Consider the following 24,046-nt stretch of genomic DNA (forward strand, 5'->3'; position numbering starts at 1 on the left):
CGTATAACAAATACGGTCCTTTTCAGATTTCCACTTCTGCCTTCCCTGCCTGCTAATCACCACTGAAGCGAGGAAAAACACAGCAGTGCATTGCTAACTGCTGCATCACGCTTTCTGTAACGAAGCTAGCTTTTAAAGTCCACTGAAATACCAGAATGTCCTCGATGCATTCAGCGCTTTGTTCACTTCCTCTCATTGTGGCATCCGCTGGTCTGAGACTCAACATCTGGCCCGTATCTGTTTATAGAGTGGTTCTGAAGTGTGTTTCTATTTCTCTGAACCTCCACTTCTTCCTTCACAGATGGAATCTCCTGTCTCCACGCCAGCTCCACCCCCCCTCCACCTCCTGGCCACAGTAGGCAACAGTGAGATTGCCTCACCGTGCGAGCAGATAATGGTGCGCACACGCTCGGTGGCGGTGAACACATCAGACGTGGCCCTGTCTACCGAACCGGAGTGCTTGGGGCCCTGCGAGCCTGGAACCAGTGTCAATCTTGAAGGCATAGTGTGGCAGGAAACTGAAGACGGTAAGTGGAGCAGTTTAACGTGCTGTTTTGTAAATCTCTTCCCTGTAAAACAAATAAGCTGTGGATTGTGGAGTTAAAGAAAATAGGTAAAAACATATGGGATAGGTTTTCTTTCTTCCGTTTATTTACAAAGCCAGAGCAGCTATGTGTTTGCATATTAACATCAAAGAGCTATTGGTTTTTCAAAGTTTTAGTGAATCTTCTGTCATTTAAAAAAAAATAATCTCGCTGTCATTACTGTACATATTTGCCTCCTAAAATGTAATTGGATATGCTCAGACAGCCTCAGGAAATGGTTGTTGGTGGTGGTACTAATGCGTGCTTTACCAGCGCACATGCTGCGTAATATTGCCAAGAAGAATAGTAGTTGGCAGGCAGTTCTTAGGTGGCCTTGATTTCTTTGTTTTTGTTCGGGGGCGGGGGTGTCTTTTTCTTTTTTTCTTAGGAGTACGCAGACAGAAGTTTGTCGCACAGAGATATCTGTTCTGCAGCAAGATGCCTCAAACACAAAGCACTTTTTCTTTTTTCCTTTCTTTTTCTTTTTTTTTTGTTTTCCTCAAGCCTGCCAGTTGGGAAAATAGTGGGCTCCTTTTCTGCAGTGCAGTCCGAGGGAAATCTTATACGCTCTGAGTTTTCCTCCCTTTGATCGAAAACCTCATACAGCTCATTTAATTTTAAGATGTATCGCTATCACACCATCGGGTTCTGCTGGTTCTGAAGAACTGCCCACCCCACTTTATTTTTTTTCCCTTTTGTGGATGTGAAATAATGCAAACACCTAATCTTCAAAGCAGCTTGCTCTCAGTCTCTCTGCGGGCATGCTGAGTACAAATCGCCCACACATCCACAGAGCTGTTTGTTGGTTCGCTTGGAGGAACCAAACAGGGAAAAAAAGGTCCCTGCCTCATCAACATTCCCAAAGCACAGTCCCTGCTATTGAGTGGCTTTTCTCCCCTCTCTTTCCTCTTTTTTTTTGATTTTTGCTCTGTACTGCAGCTCTTTTCTGTTACCAAGCATCCAGCCAGTCGCCCCTTGACTCTTGTTTCCAAGCAAACTGAGAGAGAGCGAGTGCAAGGCAAGGGGGTTATGGCAGGGTGGGGGTGGTGGTGCGGCTGCGAGGGGGAGGGGTGGACAAGGCTACTTCTGTTAGTGACACAAACATGGCTCCGAGCCAGCACCAGTACTATGTTTGCGCTCCCTCATTCTCTGCCTCCCACGGAGCGGTTGAGCCTCCCTCTCTCGCGCGCGCACGCCCTGCCCCCTTCCCTTTCCCAACCGAGCCTGTCCTTTGCCTGCACTCCGCTCTCTCAAAGCTGCTATTTTGGCTGAAAGAGGTAGTGGTTTGGCCTGATGGATCTGTGTTTTCTTCTGACTCTACTCTATCTGGCTCAGTGGGGAGGATGTTGGTGGGAGCTTTGAGTGGTTTTAAAAGCGGCGTGGTGGAGAGTAGCCGGTTGGAGGGCGGTTTGGGCAGACAGCAGGTGTAGCGCACAGGTTGTTGTGGCTATCAGAGCTGTAGACACCAGCAGGTTTTCGAGGCATCAACCCACTTCCTTTGCTTTGAAGCCATTTTTTTTTTATTAAAAAAAGAAAACAAAAAAGGGTAGAAGATCAGGTGAATATCATATAAAGGATAAAGCAACGAGTTTGATAAAAATAGAGTGCCCTGTAGTTGTCTCTTGCGCACTCTTTTTGGTATTTTAGAAATGTATTACACTCTTTGAAGACACAGCAGCTTGTTCACTGCTGACTGACTCGGCCCCAGCTGGTGTGTTTTTAAGAGAGAGCTGCGAGCTGTGGCTGAAATGTGCGCCGTTTCTGAACCTTTGCTTAGTGTTAAATTGACAGATATGCAGTAAACCTTCAGTGTAGCAGAGATAATAGGGGTGAATCTGGGCTGGGTCTTGCAATGAGACATTTCTCAATATCCCCCATTGTACTGTGCACACTACATTAAACAACACAAAGACGCGTGTTGCTTCTACATCATTTTAATGGTACGAGCCATCCCCACCCCTTCGACAGCCCACTGGCTAGTTTTAAAATGAAGGAGACCCAGATGCCACTTACATCAAACTGCTGTTCAGCTGCGTTTCCCCTAAGAGAACGTGGACTTCTTGCACCGTGTGGCAGCTGAACAAATGAGAACCAAATGAGGGAATCAGGCGAATCCAGGCAGAGTACCAGGGAAGAGGCAACAAAACTGAGGCCCCAAAGACATAGCAGAGGCATTCTGATTAGCAGTGAAGTTGAGCAGTCTCCCCCACCCAACACACACACACACTTCTCTGCATGACAGAGAGCTGTTTAGGCATGCGCTGCGTGTGTGTGTGCATGCATGCGCGCGCATTTCATTTGGCATGCCATCCAACAGCTGCTTCATCACCTCCGCCTTTCTGCCTTGTGGGAGTAAATGAACAACAGGCTCCCAGTAATTGTCTGTGCCTCACCCAAGTCAACATGTGCCAGTGAAAGAAACAGATGAGGAGGAAGCAAGCAACAAAATGTGATTACAGGAGCTGCACCTTTAGGTCAGCGGTGACAAGAATCTTGGCTGATGAGGGCCGGGTAAATTTTTCATCCCGCGTAATGTGAGCTCAGATGTAGTCGGATCTGGATTATGACTGGATCTAAACGGAAGCCTTAATGTAACTTGGATTTCAAAGTGACCAAAGTAACCCACTGTGGCTTTAAAAAAGCACCCTTTACTGCATTTAGTCCGACACAAGATGAAAATAAATGGATAATATGTGATAGAGTGAGTCTGTGTCATGCTGTCAGTCTGGGGGTGAGTGAAGTGTAGACAGGAGGAAGGCAGGCACGCAGAGCCGTGGTATTTTAAGGCCCGGCACTGACACAAATCCCCTCGGCGCAGACGAGGCAGTAGCAGCTCCCAGGGTCGTGTCGGCAGAGCAATGGGCCAACCCCTCCCAGGCTTAGCATGCTGATACCTCCAAATGCCATCTCTAAAATGCTGGAGAAGTTTATTGCTCTTGAAACGCAGCCCAGAACGCCTTGGCTCCTGCCCCAGGGCAGAGGGAACACAGAGGGGGGCCCCTTTGGCCAAACACCGCAGCTCCATGCCAGTGCCAGTGTGGCATTCAAACACACCAACCCTCCAGTACACAGCAGGCTATTCCCCAAGCCGGTCCCACAGCTTCTTGAGCTGCCTAATAGAGAAATAATACAGGCTGCTTGTGATAAATGTTTGTCTCTTGGATTATTTATGCAGCGCACATGATTGCAGCATTGCGAGCATTGGCTTTAGCACAGAAGTTAAAAGCCGTTTGGCATCTGCATGGAATGGAGGTCAGTGTGAAACGGATATTTCTGTATAAACATTTGAGAGATGCCTTTTTTCCCCTCTCCTTTATTTCTCCGACCCTGTCAGAGAGTTGAAAAGGGGAATATTGTATGAAAGGAGTACTTGGCTCTATAGTTAACTTGCCAGTTATGCTTCCTTGCTCCTTTGAAGACACCTGTCAGTGGCCTCATTGAAATGTTTTTACAAAGGCGAGCGGTGGCCGCTCTCCGTGAACCCACCTTAGAGGCTGTCCTTGAAATGAGAGCGAACGTTGTCAGGAGGCCTGTAGCTGTCTGCCAGGCCAATGAGCAAGAAGGACACGGAGTGAAAAATCAATCAGAGAAGACCAACTTCTGTTAGCACTAAAGGCTCTTTTCAGAGAAAAGTGTAGAAACGATACTTATTTTTCTTTCTGCAGCCCCCACGCAGTACATTTTCATTTGCCAGTTCCTTAGTCACTTCAGTTTCCAATCCACCCAGCCAATCTTTACCCTCATCAGTGTTCACTGTGCAGTAGTGGAAGTGGCCAATTTCCAGGGGAAAAAAAGGGAAAGAAAATAACACTCCCATATTTAAAGAATTTGCCAGTTTTCCTAAATATGCTGTTGAAACAACACTCAGGGAACTTTAGCCATCGATGGCTCGTCATTGTCTGACGGAGCAGGCTCGTCTTGTTAGTCGCTAATTTAGTCCCCCGGTGGTGTTAACAAGATGGCGCCCACGTGTGAACCCAAATCTCTAAAGAGCGAGATGCTGGTAACAGCTCCTATTCTTACTGGCTGACAACTGCATTTTTTTTAAGCACTTAAAACCGTCTTGAATCGTAAATCGTGTGCCTGGAGGAATTGAAGGCTTCGCCAGTGGCTGTCATAAGATATCATGTTTGCTATATACACATCAAGGAGAACTTGAGTAACACGCCTTTGGCAGGCCCGTCTCTTAATCTCAACACCATCTCCTTTAAGGCAAAACACCAGAGGGGTTGTTTTAAGGGAGACTGTTTTTTAATGGTGGCATTTAAGGAAGCTGGGATTGTCTTCATACACATTATTTCCAGTAATAACTGCAGTTGGTAAAGATGTCAATTTTCTCCCTTCCTCTGGCTGTTACAAGCTTTGCTTGTTTGTGATCTGCTCATCTACTCCCTCTGCAAGAGTAAACATGCATAGCTGCTTGGTTTTTTTCCCCCTTCTTAGGGAGGAAGAACCTGCTGCATGTGTCTGATAATGTCTAGCTGTGTGGAAAGCATACTAATGCAATCCTCCCTTGCCTCTCAGTGCTGTGAGAGAACTGACCTTCTCACAGGCTGTTATTCTTGTCTGTCGAGAGCGACTTCTCACTTTTACCTCTCGCGAACCGGAGGCTGAACTTTTCAGAGGACTCACTCGAATTCTCTGAAATCTAAAATAAAATCATCAAACGTAGCCTCGTCTGATCCGCTAGTCATCTGTAACTTTTTCTTCTCAGCTTAATGTCAGCAACTTTTTTTTTTCTCTCCCTTTTTCTTGTAACAGGACTTAAGACTGCAAAGTTTACAGTGTTCAGTTTCTTCTTTGCCAGGAACTTATTGCACAGAGGATAGTAGAGATGCACAGAATTTACATGAATGTGTTTATGGTGTTTGCTTGTTATGGACAAAATAGCAGATGTAAGAGGGTCAGTTCAACTGTGACTGCCACTGACCTCTCGCATTTCAGGAATGAGGAAGTGTTCCAACTCCTTTATTTAGTGTTTAAACTTCCTGTTTACAGTTGCATGGCTGTAGTCATTGCAGGTCAGACTGGGACAGCTGGATGGAAATGAGACCAGGTCTCCCAGATCTGTACCGAGGTCAGATTATATTTACATATTGTATTTATGGTCACGTCTGGTTACAGCACATTAGGATTTGTTTTTATTGTGTCACACTGGACTGTGGGTGAAACAGGCCAGGAAAGTGAAAAGAGGCTGGTTCACTGGTTGTTGGTGAAGGTTATAGATTAATATTCAGCTGAGGATGTGCTTACGCAACGAAGCATTGCAATAGTTGTTAGTTGCCTTTAGAAATACTGGACAGTTAAAAAACTGGATCACTCGGTTGAAGAAAGCATGAATCTTTTCATAAGGAGATGCTTCTGGCGGTGACCTTGTGACAAGATGCAAACTTTAATGCTGTCCCCTTCGGGAGAGTTGTAATATTAGCTATAGCTTCCAGTTTCTTTTGGTTGGTAGATGCAGCTCAGGAAAGAGAAAATGTTTCCTGCATGGAGTTGCACACAACAGGGTTGGGGAGATGGTGATTTTTCAGAGAGACATAGCTGCTGAGTTGTTTTTCTCTTCTAAGGCAAGCATCATCAAGTTCCATTATATTCAAGAGAAGGCAGGCATCTCTACAGCCCAGTATGTCCCAAACTGGGCAGGTCACCCCTAAATATTGATGGATTCTGGATGGATAAATTGTACTGTACCCCCCCCCCCCCCCAAAAAAAAAAAAAAATGTGTCAGTTTGTATGTTTCAGTGTTTCAGATGAATCCTACAGTTGTTCCCAAATTGCTGTTTGCCCAGCATTTAATGCAAAGGTCAGCCTTAGGAGATTTTGCTCTGACACTGACACAAATGGACAAGCTCGACTTCGTTTTATGAGCCGCACCATGAAAACGGGCTGTTGGAAATGCACTCCCAACACTTGAATGCTCAAACACTTAATTTGTCAAGGTTACAGTTATTGCTCGCGGCAGCACACAGCTATCTTTTATCTTCTCTCCGTAATGAACACTGGCATTATTTTCTCTCATTGTTCTCACTTTCTTGTCTTCATGCAACCTTGATAAATGGTGCTTTTACTGCACAGAAAATGGTGAATGTTCTTTTTTTTTCTAAACTTCTACATATTTGTATCCAACTGTTTGAAAAGGTGATAATTGCAAGTGCTGGTAATTGTTCACATAAGTATTATTTTTCTTTTTTTTTTAGGGATTGCCTGGTTTTTAAACTGAAATTCCTTTCACACACTTAGACAAACAGAACCCTTTAATTTGGTGTTTTGGGAGGGGAGTCGTATAACATCGCACCCAGTCATTACATTTTCAAAGATAACAAAGGCATTTTGACAAGGTCAGTCAGTGAAAATGCCGTTAACCCCATTGGATTCCTGTTGAGATGGGGCAAAGCAGGGGTCAGCCAGTGAACCCGTGGCCCTCGCAGATTTCACCAGCAGCAGAGGACCTGATATTTTGGCCCCACTGAGGCCTAATGAAATGTGTTAAGTGGTGAGGAAGGGAGTTTGAAGGCAGGGCTAGGGCATGGTGGACACCATTGCAGCACACAAGCTAAGCAAAGCAAACGGGAAAGTTTGGCGCTTCAGTCGGGGTTCTGTTTGTTGTTCAATAGCATTGAAAGGAAATGAGTGGTGAAATTACAGGTCAATTCCTCTCATTAATGTGGATTTTACTCTGCCATCCTGAGTGACCCTATTAAGGTTGACAGGGGGAGGGAGGGGAGTAAGAGGGGGAATTGCAGGAAACCATGTTTGCTCCACATAATTCAGACCCTTTTCTTCCACCACACAGCAAGCCTCCCTTTGAAAACAAATCCCAAGTGAACTGCAGTTTCAAAGTGCAAGTTGTATTTTTTTGATCTTTGAACGCCAGTCTTGTTTCTTCCCCCGAGACAAATCCAGTGAAGGAAAGGGGGGGGGAATTGTTGGCCCACACAAACACTCATCTGTAACTCTGTGTGTGTGTAAACAAATGATCACGCATGGAAAGTTCTCCTTGTGTAATTTGCTTTCTGCCACAGGGAAATTTGTTTGGGTTGTTATGTCGAGGGCTTTCCGTGTTTAGACAGACATGACATTGACATCTTTGTCCTAACGGCTTCAAAATGATTCCAAGGATGAAAGTGTGCAGATAAATTCAAACAGCATTTCAGTTCCAGCTTTGAAACCTGATCTTGTTACGTACCCTTGGGCATATTTTTGATATGGCTAAGAAATTCAGTGGATTTCGAAACTCCTATCAAAACTTTATTGAGTAGCTGAGTCAAAATTACGCAATGCAAAGTGTAATAAATGTTAAGCATTAAAATGAAAGCATGAAGCATCAGATTTTTTTAATAACCTGCATAAATATTAATTTTCTCAAAGATGGAATAGTTGTGCAATCAGCTGCTCGTGCCATCAATATACAATAACGGTTGCTTAATGAAGTGTAAATGTCATCTGCTCGGTAGTGCAGGAAGAATTTAGAGTGTTGCTCATAAAGTATCATCTACAGTAAATAATTACCAGGACGGAAGAAATTTTGAAATATTTGCAGGATGACAGTTGTGTAATAGAATTTTTAATCACTGCTTTTAGTATGGGGCAAACCAGGCTTTGTTTATCTCTGACACACTGATACTGTGGAGCTTGCAACTTTACTTACCAAGCTCTGATACAACTACTGAAGTGTCAGCACTGAAAACGTATACCAGTACTCCCCATGATGAGGAGTGAATTTTAATTACTTAGTAAGCAGGTAATACTGTGTGTAATTGATGCACAACATACACACTTAGTCTTTTTTCCCTCTTATTTTGATAAATGTTTCAGCACAACTTGTTTAAATGTCCTTGAGGTGTCCCAGATAACATTCAAGGAACTACGTTATTAGCATTCAGAGTAGGTTAGAAGCAGATATCTGAGCTGACCCAGAAGCCAAGGACCGCTGACAGGATTACAGGGTTGCTTGGCTTCAGCATGGGAAAGCAGCCAAAGGGAAGGTACCTCTGTGGGGGAAAAGAGACAACAGCAAACATGGATTATACAAAAGGTCACTGTCACTGACTCTGAACTATTGGAGTAAAATACACTAATGTGCAAAAGTCTTAAGCCACCTTTCATTTCTTTATATTTTACTTCCAAGTAGCCAGATATAATTGTTTTGGTGTGATTTTGAGCAATAGATCTCCAGGTTTTCTGAAGGTCTTTCAAAGTTTTTCTTTGGGCACTGGCTGCTTTTTTTTATTCATTTTCAGTCTAGTTATTGTAACTAATCATTGTTAGAGGAATGTTTGTTTTTTAGTTAGCCACTTAACAGTGACCTATTCAGGCAGTAAAAAGTCACCTAACTAAAGGAATGACAGATAACTTTGCAAAGATTTTTCAAATTTTAATATCCTTAGATACTTTGTAAGTAGCAGTCCGTAAAAAACAAACGAACACAAAACTTGTTTTCATTTCTTTTTAGAATGTATGAAAAATGTTAAAGATAACAGTGTACAATACATAAAATAGTACTTTTTGCACCAACAAGATGATTTTCAAAGAGCTATTAGCTGAAAACTTGGAATATCTCAACGTGGTGTTCAGTGAGTCCTTAAACAAATCTGAGGAGGACTAAATAAGCGGCAGGCCTAAAAAAATAATCTGCATGTTGTACAATATCTGAAAGCCATGTTTTTAAGAAATAGGGAGGAAAAATCCAGTAAAGACCTGACATAGGACTTGAGAGATGCATCTGGCCCTTCTACTGTTAACTGAAGTCTCATCAGAAATGATCCCAATGAAAGGGTGGCTGTCAAGAAGCCATTCTTTAGGAAGGGAAATAGGGAGAAACAGCCAGGTTATGCCAAATTACACAAAAACTCTACTGAAAATCAGTGTCAACAGGTCTAATGGAGTGATGAATGTAAATTTGGACATTTTTATTTCAAATCAGTGTTACTATGTACAGAGGAGGTCAGAAGAGAGGTGAGTGTCTACAGCCACACACAGAGGAACACCTCAACATTACTGAAGTAGTGTTGGATCATCTTGACAAAGAACTGAACAAAAGGCAGCCAATATCCAAAGTAGAGCTCTGAATGTTCTTCAAGAAGCCTGGAGGACTATTCCTGAAGACTACTTGAAGAAATACCAAGAAAGCTTGCCTAAGAGAGTTCAGGCTGTGTTGAAGAGTAAAGGCGCATACAAAATATCGGCTGACCAGGGTCATACAATTAAAACTATCAAGTACCTTAGGCTTGATGTAGACTTCTGTGGGAAAGCTGCATCCTAGCTTTCTTAGTAACCAGAAATTCCTTTTATCTGGTGCACTTCAGGTTAAATACAAGGTTGTGACGTAGGGTTAAAATGGGGTTCTGGTAGATCTGATGTAGAAGTATAGTTCACATGTTGCTGTGACATTGTTAATGATGTCGTTTGTCATCACTGATGGAAGCATACAATGATAAACACATTCTTTATGACCCTCTGACACTTCCTGTTGCATCCCCAATAGATTTCCAGAATGTTTTGCATTTTATAGTATAATTAAGGTATCAGTTGACCCTTTGCTCTGACCGCTCATAATATTTCTTTCCAATCAAATCAGCAAGCTATTTAGACTGCAAATGCAAATTGATCACACCATCTATTCTCATCACCTGTCCTCCACTTTGCCTACACGAGGTTAAACATTTGAAACCCTACACTGTGATCTGCTTTTCACTGGCTGACACATGATAGCTGTAGCTGAGGGAAAGACGGGGAAATTCCTGAGGAAAATCTCATGCAAAACAGCCAGTGTCAAATAGATTGTGGCTTAAGATTTATTTTCCAACAAGACAGCGATGCTTATCACAAGATAAAATGCGGCGTGGAATTTCTTCAGAACAAGATTGTCAAAGACCTTGATAACTGAGCTCAGACCTGAGTCGTGATGGAAAACCTTTGTAGTGGCTCAAAAACGGTTTTAGAGATACCACTCATTCACTTTGCTTGAGCTCTAGTAAATCTGTGTAAAGCTGTTTGCTTAATATATGTGTCGCTTTCTCTTCCAGGCGGTCGTGTCAAAATTCTTATTGACTCAAGCAAATGGCAAAGAAATGTGTATCTGAGAATGCTTTTTTTCCCTTTTAAGTGTCTCGATCTGTGCTGCTGGCATTACTAACACTTAATTCCCACTTAAGCTCATGCATTGTTCCAGCGACTGAAGAAACAGTCAAACATAAAGACCAAATGCTAATTTTAAATCATTTAACAACTCGTGGTGTAATTTCTAAACCCTTCTCTAGAGAACGCTGGGAAGGCTATATCCTGCAGATCATGAAAGGCCACTCATTCATTTGCCCTGCCTTGATTTACATCCTGCCACAACCAGCTGCCAGAGCCATTTTGTGCTGGAGTGTTTGGAGAGCTTAGGGGGGGTGGGGAGAGGGTGCTGTTGAAGGCGTTTCAGAAAAGGTCTGGGTTCTTTTAATGTGACAGAAATCTGAACTGGAGAACCTCTCTTTACGCAACACACAGACACACACACAAATGACATTTGCAGTTGGATTTTGCCTGGACCCAGCATTCATGCTTTCGAGCCATAGATTGAAGGAAGAGACTTGTAGCCAAGTGTCAGCAGGTTCCTGTAAACATATATAAATGCCTTATACACTCGCTGCTTTATGCCAGAGGCAGCAAGAGAAAAATGAGGTCTGAACTGTGACTTGAACTGTGTGTGTGTGTGTGGGAGGGGAAAAGATTGTAAGCCAGGGATGGTTATACCATTGAAAAGAGGAAATGAGGGTGAGGGTGAAGGAGAGAGGGAAAATAGGGTGAGCAAGAGAGGTTTCCTAAGCGAATAAAATGTTCGGAGGGATGGAAGCTGCCAGCCAGCATTCCTGTGCCATTAGATAAGTTAGCTCACTGCAGCCTCCAGTTTCTCTGCAGTGCTGAAGTGGCAAGCTGAGGTCACCAGCAGAGAGAGAGGGGGGATGGTGTGGGCAATAAATTCAGAATGTGTTTGTGCACAGTTGTTGCTCCTGAACCACTGTAGCCGTTTGGTTGATGATTCACTTCTGAATTTACGGGTCAAATCTTCAGATTATCCTTCGTTTGCCTCCCGTCGCAGCGTCCATTTAAAACGACCTTTAGCAGGAGCCGCCGTGTGGAATGTGGCTTGAATTAATATGAAACGTACTCCCTCAGTTAAACATCCACGTACAAGGATTTTAGTTAATGCAATCTTAAACGAATCTTAATTTTATCTCTGATTTTAGAGTCTCTCATTTTAGACTGGAAAACGTGAGCTCAGGTGTCACACTTAGCACAAGTGGGATTGTGTAGCTCACACCGAATGCTACGATATTCACATGAGCCAAATAGGCAACCTAGAAGCTTCTAAGTGTGACAGATTGCTGCAATGCCACTAAAGTCAAGTAGCTTTCTTTGCACATTCATGTACAGTCTGTCAGAATGAGCCATCCTCACTGAAATCTGTTGAGCCCAGGAGCTTGTTGCTTGTTTTTTATAAGCTGTGGTACTGCCTCTACATTCTCTCCAAGGTTGTCAATTTTTGGGCTACAAAGCGAGATAGAAGTTTTGCAGAAAATATTTGCATCTAAGTAATTGTCCCTCAGGGAACTCTCTTTTACTTTGAGATGGCTTATTTAAATCGAATGGGTGTTGTGTGAGTATTTCCCAGTAAAATCTATGCGATCGTTCTCAGCGAGACCTGCTGCAAGTGTCTATTTTTACAGGTTTTACAATACCGACTGCAGCTGAGTCTGTTCCAAGTCATTTAGAAGATATCAGTCAATCTTGCCCCCACGGCTTTACTGTGTGAAGAAGATTAAAAAAAGGATCCTTTGAATTGTAAAACTGTCTTCCATATGACACCCTTTAGCGAAGATTAACACAGTGCATTATGGCTGTAGCATCATTTCCCTTACACTTTGCTGTTATGTAGGGATTTCACAGTAAAATATTCTGTTTTGTATATGCGCTGTATTTTATCCACTTCTTTTAATGTATTCTAATAGGTGGTGTAAGATAAATATGTAAATCTTTGATCCTTTGTTTTACAGGCATGCTAGTGGTCAATGTTACTTGGAGAAACAAGACATATGTGGGCACCCTGTTGGACTGTACACGGCATGACTGGGCTCCCCCGAGGTAAGATGCATGGCTCTATGCAATTCTTTATTATTATTATTGTTATTAGAGAAAGCAGGGTAGGCATACTATTACATTTACTCTCCAACATTTGGTGCTCGGCCTCTTAACCTTTTCATATTCTGTTTGATATAAATGTGCTGTAGCAGAGTCAGACTTGGGGATATAAAACCTAATGCATCAACTTGCCACTGGACCTACAGAGTACATGTTAGTCCTTACGTTGAGCCTGGAGAAACAGGATTCATTAGCAAACAGCTGATGTCCCAGGAGGCAGTAGTAGAAGATACAAAGATACTCTAATTAGCCAGATTGCAGAATCCACTCAGTGAACTGACAGCTTTTCCTCAACGCTGTAACATTCTTTATCACAACGGCTGCAATTTCTTAGATCACTGTTATGTGGGTGGTAGCATGAGGTGTTGTTGTAATTTCTGGGTATTTGCCTTTGTTATGCAAAATACACAGTGTGTGGATTGTACCAGGCACACTCGCTTTCATGTGAAACACCTGCACTGTATCTAAATGTAAATATAAATCTATATTTGAAATGCATGGTTAAGTGCAACAGGAAAAAAATCAAATGAAATCAAGGATAAACCAGTGCTAATGGAAAACAAGAAGAGGCTGTATAACACTAATGTATCACAGTATATTACAATAATGCTCAGTACATGTTGTTTGCTGTGCTGCATTTGGACTGAGATAATCTTGCATTTGCAGCACAACCACATTAGGGACAAGCCATGAATAAATCAGAAAGCCTTTAACAGACTGAATGTAAACTTGGGCTTGTAATGTGTCTAAATTCCAGTACCAGTCAGTCTACCGATATATTCACATCCCCTGCTGAGGTTGAAATATTTTTGAGAGACTTGCAGGGGAAGCTGTGAGTCATACCAGCCCTGTGTCTGACTTTGTCACAGACTGCTAACCTTCACTGCCGTGCTGAAGATAATTGCATTACTGTTATGGAGAGATAAGGCCAAACTGCTATTTTAAGTATTTGAATGACTGCGTGTTTTGATTACCAAAGCAGCTCGAATGTTCATGGCTGTCTTTTCCAATGTTGCTTACATGTCTTTCATTAGGAATGTCATGTTGTTTTATTTAAAGTGCTTACTCACTTGTTCAGCACCAAATATCAAGTTTATTATGTTACAAGAGGAAAAAGAGGGGGACAATAGTGTATCTATTTTAGTATGAGTGACATTGTTTATTGTAACTTTAACTCTCCGCCATTAAAGTTATTACCGATGGGACTAGATAACCTTGTATATGACATTGCAAGTGAAAATATAAACAAGTAATCCTCACAATAGTTTTAATATTGGTCTGGCCAAGCACGACCCTACAGCTTGTTTGTGGAGAGATAAAAAAAGAACAAAAAAGAAAGCTTTAAAACCATTGCTTTAAAGGTCCTTAGAGAGCATTACAGTTGCCAGAAACTGACCCTTTTTTCCTAGTAATGAGGGCAACAGCGGTTTGCCTTCTAGATACAAGTGCATTTATCATAAAATCATTTGTGACATCTTAATTACACACGGGTGATTTCCATTAAGCGAAAACAACTGACTGCACCGCTGATGAGATTTGTCATTTTTCTTGACAGGCTGTTCTTGTCATAAAGCCAATTATATTTAGAGTAATTTAATGGTGTGAAATAATAAAATGAAAGTTGAATGAGGTATTGATTGAAGTAGTATTATTAAGTTTCCACAATGTTAATTTTAAAAAATCATTAGTCGAATTTCCTTTATATTATGTTGATAATTGGCACTTGACAATACAAATCTAAATGAGATCTTTTAACACTGTTGCAGGTTTTGTGAATCCCCTACAAGTGATCTGGAGATGAGGAATGGTCGCGGTCGGGGTAAACGAATGAGACCGAATAGCAACACTCCTCTCAACGAAAACAGCAACTCATCAGACAGCAAGGGCACCACCAATAATAAGACACGCGCAGCCTCTAACAGCAAGGGTCGGAGGGGCAGTCAGACACCATCAGAGCGCCGTACCCCACCAAACAGCAACACCGAGGACATCAAGGCCAGTCCCTCTTCAGCCGGAAAACGAAAGACCAAGCCAACCTCAGACATGGAACCCAATTCCAGTTCAGAGGACACAAAAGGCAACAAACGCATGCGGACAAATTCCAACAGTGGAGGGGTGGGACCTACAGGCCTTCCTATCTCTTCTATTAAGACTGAGCCACTTCCACCTCCCCTCGATCGTAGCTGCCCTTCCCCTGTTCTTATTGACTGCCCACACCCTAACTGCAACAAAAAGTACAAGCACATTAACGGTCTCAAGTACCACCAAGCCCGCGCTCACAACGATGATGACATTAAGTTGGACTTAGATGGTGACAGCGAATATGGGGAGGACTCAACTCTCCATCCTGAACCAGGAAACTGTAATGGAGCATCTATCTCTCAGAAAGGATGCCTGTCTCCAGCACGTTCAGCCACTCCAAAAGGCAGGAACTTTGATGCTCAAAGTCCTTCTCCATCTCCTGGCAAGTTTGGTTCAAAACAGAGTAAAAAGAAAATTGCTGAAACGGATGCTGAAACAGGCAGTACACCAATGGATGGGTGTGAGGATGGGCCTTGCCTCACAGATGAGGCTAGTAACGATGGTATAGATGATAAGAGAGGATCGGAAAAGTCTAAAAAGGCTAACACAAGTGCAAAAACAGATAAGAAAAACTTGAAATCACCACGGCCAATTGGCCCTGGCCCAACAGCAACCCAGCAGATTTACTCTTTTCCTCCTGGAAACCCAAATTCTTCCCCGGGGCTTACCCAAATGATGCAAGGAATCCCTAAGAGTCCCCAAATGAAAGGCACACAGCCTAAACCCCCTGCCATTGGAGATCCTGCCTCCAGTAGCTCCAAAGACAAGAAGAAGAAAGACAAAAAGAAAAAAGATGGTGGAAAGGAAGCTGATAGCCCCAAGCCTCCAGGAAAGGGAGGAAAACTGGAGGAAGGAAAGCTTCCGTACTCAGAGCCTTGCGATCAGGGGAATAAGGGGGAAGGGCTTCTTAACGGCTCGTCAGAAACTCATCAAAGTCGCTTGGCCAGTATAAAGGCTGAAGCCGACAAGATTTACAGCTTTTCAGACAACGCCCCAAGCCCATCCATTGGTGTTGCCAGTCGAATAGATGGTAGTGGGATGCCACAGACTCTCACGCCACTTCACGTAGTGAACCAGAATGGTGCTGACAACTCTTCAGTCAAAACCAACAGCCCAGCATATTCAGACATTTCAGATGCTGGTGAAGATGGTGAAGGGAAACTAGAAGCTGTTAAAGTCAGGACAGAGGACCAAGCCATCAGGGAAAGTGTCAAAAAGGCACTGTTTCCAAATCAGACACCCAACAAAGATTCTCCTTACTATCCCGGGTATGATACTTATTACTCACCCAATTATGTCAACCCCAGTCCTGGTGGGCCCAATCCAGGTACAACAGCTGCCGAAGGTCAGGTAAAGATTAAAAGGGATGATGAGCAGGATCAAGTTGAGGAAAAAGTCAAGGTTGAGGTTCATGAAGATCGCAAACCTGACAGCACTGCTCCTGCACAACAGCAGCAGCAACCCTCAGTCATCCAACAGCGATCTAACATGTACATGCAGCCTCTGTACTACAACCAGTATGCTTACGTCCCTCCGTACGCATACCATCCTGATCAAGCCTACCTGATGAGCACCAACCCAGCCTACCGGCAACAGTATGAGGAACGCCAGCGACAGATGGCTGAGCAGCATCGTGCCGCTGAGAAGAAGTCAGATGTGGCCATGAAAGAGCGAGAATCTTCCATGAAGGATGAGTGGAAACAAAAAAGCCTGATGCCGCCGAGCCTTTCCAAAACCCCAAGTCAGTCAGACCTTGGAAAGGCACAGCAGCAACCAAGCAAATCCAGGGATTCCCCCTCTGAGCCCACCTCCAAATCCATGGGAACCATAAAGGGGGAGGACTCAAAGTCCCAACAACCTGAGGGACTAAAGATGAAGCTGACTGAAGGAGGTCACCATGGAAAGGAAGATCCCAAGCAAGCACTTGAATCTAGAGGTCAGGCAGGGCTGGAGCAGGCCATGTGGTTCAGACAGGTAAGTAGCACTCCAGTTCAACAGTGCTAGAATATGTTTGTAAAACTGTTGTGATAATGCTTTGTGCACCACTCTAGTATGGTGATAGTGATTTTAGATGACTTGGAGCTTCTTTTCTGCCCTTAGCAGTACCCTGAGAGCCAGAAGTCTCAAGCAGAAGATGAGCACCAGCAACAACATGCTCGATGGAAAGACCGGGAACATGATCGTAAATTGAAGGATGAAAGGCCCAGGCCCAAGGACAGTCAAAGTGGGCCCAAGGAGGACAGCAAAGAGAGCAGTGATCCCAGAATCACTTCTGAAGATCATCGTGCTATGAGCAAAGACTCTCGTTCTAATCCCCACATGCAGTTCTCATCACCACTAGCACAGCACCAAGGCTACATGCCCTACATGCATGGTTACCCCTACGGACAAGGCTATGACCCCAACCACCCTGGATACAGGGGAATGCCTTCGGTCATGATGCAGAATTACCCAGGTATGACCTTGGATTTCTTCCAAATACAAGCAATTATGAAATGTAGCATGAAAAAATGAGAATTTTTGCTCTTTTACTTTTTGATAATGCAGTTTATGTAAAGATTCATTTGAGCAGCCTCTTGGAACTGAGTTTATCATTGTTGGCTGAATCTGTGAGGGTTTTCTGATTAGTTGATTCTTCTTCTTGTCCATCATAAAAACAGCACTTTTTGTGTTGTTTCACTGGTAATTGTGGTAATATTTAATAGCTTCATGAAATAATTGCAGTCCTTTGGTACAGTTTGTTAGAAATGAAGCATGGCAATGGAGTAATTTTCAAGGCAATTACATGATTTAAGTCAACAAATGATTCTACTCCCTAAGAGGCTATCAATAAAATTACATGTGTTGAAAATGGTGTAGAGTGGGGAAAAAATTGCACTCACTTCATTTTGCAGGATTGCTTGCACTTATAAATACTAGTAGCATGGTTGAATTTGTGTTAATCCACACATTCCTGGAGGATCTGATGTAAATAGCCCAAATATTATAGTCTTTATGTACAGTAAATAAGAGTAGTGTTTTTATACCAACGTGGATGTCAGTGAAGAGTACGGATGAGAATTGATAAGAATTTAGCGATTCTGATTCTATTATTGATTGTCTTTTGGGTTCTCATTCGCTGTTTTTAAAGTCGCCACCAAAATTACATTCATGCAAATGTATTGCATGCTGTGGGTCAAATGTTTGTGCGTTTTTGTTGAAGCTTTTACCCTCATTGCTGTGATCAGTGTTGGAGTCGTGACTCAAAGTCATTATTACATTTTATTTCTTAAAAGTAATGCACTACATTACTTAATTACTCCCAAGAGAAAAGTATTTTGTTATACTATTCGTTACATTACTTTAATGTCACTCTGTAAAATAGTTGAAGCCCACCGTTTTATAATCACCATTTAACAAAATAAACCTGAGGCTACAACCCCACACACCAATGAGAACATATATTTCTAAGACCTTTCTCTTAGTAAAAAACAAAGCGGACCGCACAAAGCACAGAGGAAAGCCAGCACAAAAAAGCAATCACCGCACTGATTCTGCTTTGGCAAGTGCAAGAACCAATAACTGGGATCGATAGGGGATAGCCAGACTAACAATTCCAAGGAATTGGTCTACTGAGAACTAGTTTTCTATGAAAACCGGTTCTCGATTCCCATCTCTAGTGAAGAGATATGTGAGCTGTGCAACTAAGTGGTTAGTTACCAATGTGTAACTATTGCATTGTAATCTTAACAGTATTTATTTTCATTTTGTATTCCATATGAACCTGAATATGTGGATCACTAATCTTCTTCGTCACTCTCAGGTTCTTATCTACCTGGAGGTTATCCCTTTTCCCCATATGGGAGTAAAATTGCCGGAGCCGAGGAAGGCAGTGACAAATCTCGTGCTAGCCCTACTGTCACCAAAACGGCAACAGACTCGAAAGCCCTGGACAACCTACATCTGCATACCAGCCAGTACAAGAGCAAATCCCCCACAGTAGGTGACAAGCCACCCCACGACAGGGAAAGAGAGCAGGACAGGGGAGCTTCGGGAGACAGGGATCGGGAGAGGGAGCGAGATGTGGACCGACCGCGATCCTCACCCTCCCAGCGGATCATGCCCTCTCACCACCACCTGGGATATCCCCTGCAATATGACCTGTCCTACGCCACAGGTAAATCAGTCATCTAATTTCACTGTAGATACAATGTTCACTTCTTTCAGATGCAGCAGACTATTAGAGTAAATTAAACATGTGACCATCAGGTCTTCTAAAAACGAGCATAAGAAGGAAATATACTTTAACTTGCTTGTCAGCCATCAAGCAGCAACCCCTTCCTTGTACCCACCACCAGCAACCGACAGGGAGGCAAAACACAAGCCTACCGAGAGCAGCATTTTCAAACAAATGCAGGTGGCAGATAATGTGCGTCACACAGCAGCTCATCTTAAAAAAACTCAGGCAGCAAGTTAGGAGTACGTGCAGAGATGTAGAACGTCATTTAAAAGTAAAACTGTATGTTTCTTTGTCATGGCTTTCAGAAAGATGCAGCAACCTGTAAAAAAACAAAACAGAAAAACAAAGCCCTCACTTCTCTGTTGCAATCTAGTCAAATATGCAGCACTTTTAGCCTCTCAGCTCATCCATTCCTAAGTAGGTCCTCTGAGGACAACTGGATCATGGTGTTGATAATAGAGATGTTGAATGAGCCCAAGACACAAGTCCACTGCAGACTGCACTGACATCTAGTGGCAGCTCAGTCAAATTACAGTGAATTTGACAAATGCCTCTGTTCTTCCATTGCAAATGTGTTGCCTGTATTAACATTAAGGGCAGTTCTCACAAAAGGTTTTGATGTTAAATGTCTGTATCAAGCTTCTTTAGGATGTAGTCACTGTTAAATTGTTTCACATTAACGCATAGGTGTTTCTACTATTTTGTCCACCTCACTTATATAAATAAGATACCTAATGCATAATGCACCAGAGTTAAACAGCACCACAAATTACAGCCTTTGTGATCAGCAAAACCTCAAGTAGAACTGAGTTACAGATGCGTGTAAAGTATTTTCTCCACACACTTTTTTTTATTGTAATATGTGTAAATAAATTATTTTCTTTGTATCCTTCACAGGAAAACCTGACCGTCACACCTCAACCCTGCAAAGATTCATATGACTGGATCACATGAGAACAAGATCTCCCGGGTGTTACCTTTTAGACATCAGTTGAATGGTGTTTCTATCTATATTTTTTAGTTCTTCTGTCCCAAGGAAAGGCAGACTGTTGTTGCTGTTGTTGTTGTTTTTTTTCTCCCTCCCCCTCCTCTCGTTAAAGACCCCAAATTCTCCAAACCTTGGTCTGTACCAGAACTGATAATATAACCCAGGTTCAAAGCCATCACTCTGCCCTGTCACGCAGAGGAAACACCAACCCGCTGATTATCTAGTCTTTGCACTGTCAACAAATGCAATGCAAAAAGAGACTATTGGACTGCCAGAACAGCTTTTTGTTGTTGTTTTTTGTTGTTTTTTTCTCCTTGGACTGCATTGTTTCTTGTTTTGTTCTTGTTTTCTTTTTTTGGTCACATGCAGAAAGAAATTGGCAGGGGATTTTAGGAAGTTGGGTGGCTGATGGGAAAGAGGGGTCAAACTAAATTAAAGACTGTTTAAAAAGAAAAGAAAAAAAGAAAAATGATTTAACGTTGAAATTGTTTTCAACTCTGTCTTTGGCTTCTCGTATGCCATGAAACAACAGTATATCCTTAACTTGACAAATTTTTGGCTATATTTCGTGGGGAGAGGGAATATGGCAGCAGCTGCTTTCTTCAGAGACTTGAGAGCCTGAGACTGAAGTTTTTGTTTTTTTGTTTTCAACTTTCCATCATCGTTTCCCCATCCTCCTCGAACCCTCACGTCGTGTTTCAGGGATGATGTCGTCACGTTCTGCGAAGGGACCGCGTACACCTCAACGGAGAATAAACACTATTCATGTTTCCTTCACTTCTGCTCCATATCATTGCGCTCATCTTCGAATGTGTCTGATGCTGGTATCGGTCCCGTCATCTTTTCCTCACACCGCAAAGGGGTCGCCTCCGTTTTTGCCACTCACTCAAACAGTGAAGCCACATTAGCGAGCAATCCGTTCACGGGACGCTCCGTCGTCACGCTCATCGGGCTGCTGGTGTGTGTTCTGGTGTTTTTGTTTTTTTTGTTTTACTGTAAGATTGTGCTTCTTCAAGCTTGTCAAGTTTTGATTGTTTCCTGTAAACAATGTGAAAGTTCACCCATGTATTTTTCTGCTGTAATATAGACTTTTATCCTACTTTTATGTGCATAAATGTTTATATTTATCCCAGCACGCAACTGCTTAAAAAACTGTTAAATAGCTTTCACTGCTGCGTTTACCATTATGCGCTCAGATGGTCACTGTTGCTGTGGAGTTCCTGAACGTCTTGTGTGCTTCTTTATTTGCCCCCACAGGCTTTGCTTGACCTTAAACTTGGTTCACATCTCCACTCATCCTAACCGAGCAGTGCGCAGGTTGATTCATTGTAGACCTCTGAATTGCTGTCTTCCAGCTCCAAAAACAACAGTTCACGAGTTATTTCCGGGACTTCTTCAAATTTGGCCGATCTCCCCTTCAGGGTCATTCCCTGGTGCATTTCTGGGCTGCTTTCTGTAATGCTTCTGATTTTACAACATTTAACATTAGGACACCATGAATTCCTTTCTCAGTAAGGAGTTCTACTGTAGCATGCTGAGGTGGAAATAGCATAACCTGCTCTGGCACCCAGCGCATTCCCTTGTTGAGAAGATTTGGCTCCCTGCAGCTTTTTCTACTTCCCCCAAAATAAAAATCAAGTCAAAGAGTGACTATTTTAACACATCGGTGAAGACCGCACGGGCACAAGTCTGAGCAGAAAATAAAGAAATGAATAAAAAGCAGCCGTGCTAAAAGCCCTGCAGTGCTGTACAACAACATGACCTTGACGGGGAGATCAGGCAGAGTTTCACAGGTGAAGTCTTCAAACTCTGTGGTTGTACGTTGCAGTGACAACAAACTGGAACAAAATCAAATGTCATTTTTAGGTTAATATTCAGTGTGAAAAGGCTTAAAATTTCTCTTGGTGCTTTGCTTGCTCATGTGGCTTCACCTTAACACACATCCACCTCAGATTCTTTATATATGGTTTTTTGTTTTTTTTTAACTAGCAGCTAGCTTTGGATTAGTCTAAAAGTGAGCAAATGAGTCTGATGCCTCAGACAGCAGTTTTAATTGTTACGTTGTTGCCTATGCTGGAAGGTCAGTTTATTAGCCCATTAAACAGAAGAAAACTATTAAAAAAATCCAGCTGTTACTTTTACAAGCATGAACCAATCAGATGTTCCAAAAAACAAAACAACCGGAAGTGTGAGCCAGTCAAAATGTGGAGCAACACGAACATCGTAAACTAAAGCGAAATGGGAGTCGGGAGGCTCAAAGCTGCCCAATGAGCTCTCTGCTTTCCTTTCAACCTCTTAACACGTGGTCCCCTTTTTTTCTTCTTCTTCTTCTTTTTTTTAATTTGCAGACGTGTCCTCTTGTACCAGAGTTCCCTCTTGGCTTTATAGTACAGTTCTCTTATACCTCAGGGGTTGTAAGTGAAATTCTATACACATGCTACTTGCATAGATTTGAGAGGGATTCGGTTTCTCTGTGTTGGGGGAGGGGCACATTATCCACTCTGGGCTGGATTTGATGTGCTGGTTCATTCAGGATAGGGCATTGTTAAAGGTTCAATGTGGGCTGTGGTTTATGAGCAGTCTTAATGTTCCTCTAAAGGATTATAATCTGAGTGGAATATTGACCATGTTGTCATTAAATTTAATTTTATTGATTTTTTTCTTCCTATTTTTTTTTTTTTTTGGGGGGGGGGGGGGGGGGGGGGGTCTATACTTTTAATGTTCCTATTGTTGTCGTTTCTGTTTCTCTCAGTAAATACTCTACATGGTCAAATCCCTAAACCACCAGTTAACGTTGTGTCTAACACCCTCTGACGTCGGATGTTAGCTGCTTGTTGAGACACTATTCAGTTACCAAACTGCATCACTTCGTTCTGAGGTTCTTGGACATTCCAAGTAAATAAGTTGCCAGTGCCCCGTCTAATGGAGGCTTGCGAGGACGGTATATATTTTGACTTTTTACGCATTTTCAAGAAGAATGGCTGACATGAGTAAGCTGAATGTGGTGGTGTTTGACGTGTACTTAAATCTGTAAGGGTAATCTAGGCAGCTGTGATGTTGTCATTAAAAGTCAGTGGGTTTTTAGTACCAGCAGGCTGCATACAGTACATATAGTTTTATCAAACAATGGTTGTGACAAGTGCATTTGTTCTCTCTCTGAGAGTAGTAATGTTATCTCAGTAGTAAGCAAAGCCCAGTGAAAATCATATATACTAAAGTGTATGAAAAAGCCAGAAAAGTAATGTTTTGCTATCAACATATTGGAAAGTGCTTGGCTCTTGTATTTTGCAGGACTGTATTTGTTTCATGGTGAAGAGTATATTTATTGGCCAGCAGTTGTCTCAATTGGTGCCTAGTTGAACATTCTCCTGTGAAAATGCAGAGACACTCGCTCGTTTGTCCTTTCCCGACCCCGCCCACTGTCACGCAAATCCCCGCCAACCCGAACCCCATTCCCACACACCCCTTTTCCCAAAAGTACCACTTCTGGTGCTTGCAAGGATGTTTACAATGTCTTCATTTTCTTTCTGTGTGAGAAATTCAGATCTCTGTCCCCTCTCCTCATTTCTCCCTCCCTTCAGGAGTTTGTGTAAAGTGTACATTACCATGGTTCTTTTTTATACAATACTCTGTAACTTGCCTTTGTAAATTTGGGCTGGAAAAAAATAAATCTTTTTATGAGACAATCTGTCTTGGGAACTGTTTAATGGCTCGTGCTTGGTGGGTGCTGTAGATTTAAGCTGATAATACAGTTAAAATGGTTTTGTATTTATTGTTTACCACCCAGGGACAAGGTTGACTGTAACGCAGCGTTCCAGCAAAATTCCTTGTCAACCTTGAAAGTCACATCATCGGAACAGGTTTCCTTTTGTCATTTTTACCAAGTCTTATTTCAGATGAGAGTCAACCCAATAGGTCATGTAATATTTATATCCCATCACAAAATACAGAAAGTCCCCAGCATGTGTATGACAAGTGTTTGAATTT

General features: G+C 42.6%; 1 protein-coding gene across 4 annotated transcripts in view; it reads left to right on the forward strand.

The window, feature by feature from the left end:
* znf609b (zinc finger protein 609b) overlaps positions 1 to 22,751 on the forward strand; it is a 76,161-nt gene extending 53,410 nt beyond the window's left edge. For 3 of the 4 annotated variants that reach the window (XM_035909119.2, XM_006793855.3, XM_035909117.2), the window contains exons 3-8: positions 302 to 527; positions 12,626 to 12,713; positions 14,537 to 16,826; positions 16,953 to 17,307; positions 18,655 to 19,008; positions 19,969 to 22,751. In XM_035909119.2, coding sequence (XP_035765012.1) covers positions 302 to 527; positions 12,626 to 12,713; positions 14,537 to 16,826; positions 16,953 to 17,307; positions 18,655 to 19,008; positions 19,969 to 20,012 — 3,357 coding nt within the window. In that variant the 3' untranslated portion in view covers positions 20,013 to 22,751. The remainder of the gene's footprint in view (positions 1 to 301; positions 528 to 12,625; positions 12,714 to 14,536; positions 16,827 to 16,952; positions 17,308 to 18,654; positions 19,009 to 19,968) is intronic. The other variant, XM_035909118.2, reaches the window with a different exon arrangement.
* Positions 22,752 to 24,046: the final 1,295 nt, after the last annotated feature.

The sequence above is a fragment of the Neolamprologus brichardi genome, chromosome 1 (assembly GCF_056152115.1).
Source record: "Neolamprologus brichardi isolate AB-2024 chromosome 1, ASM5615211v1, whole genome shotgun sequence".
In the NCBI taxonomy this organism is placed as follows: domain Eukaryota; kingdom Metazoa; phylum Chordata; class Actinopteri; order Cichliformes; family Cichlidae; genus Neolamprologus; species Neolamprologus brichardi.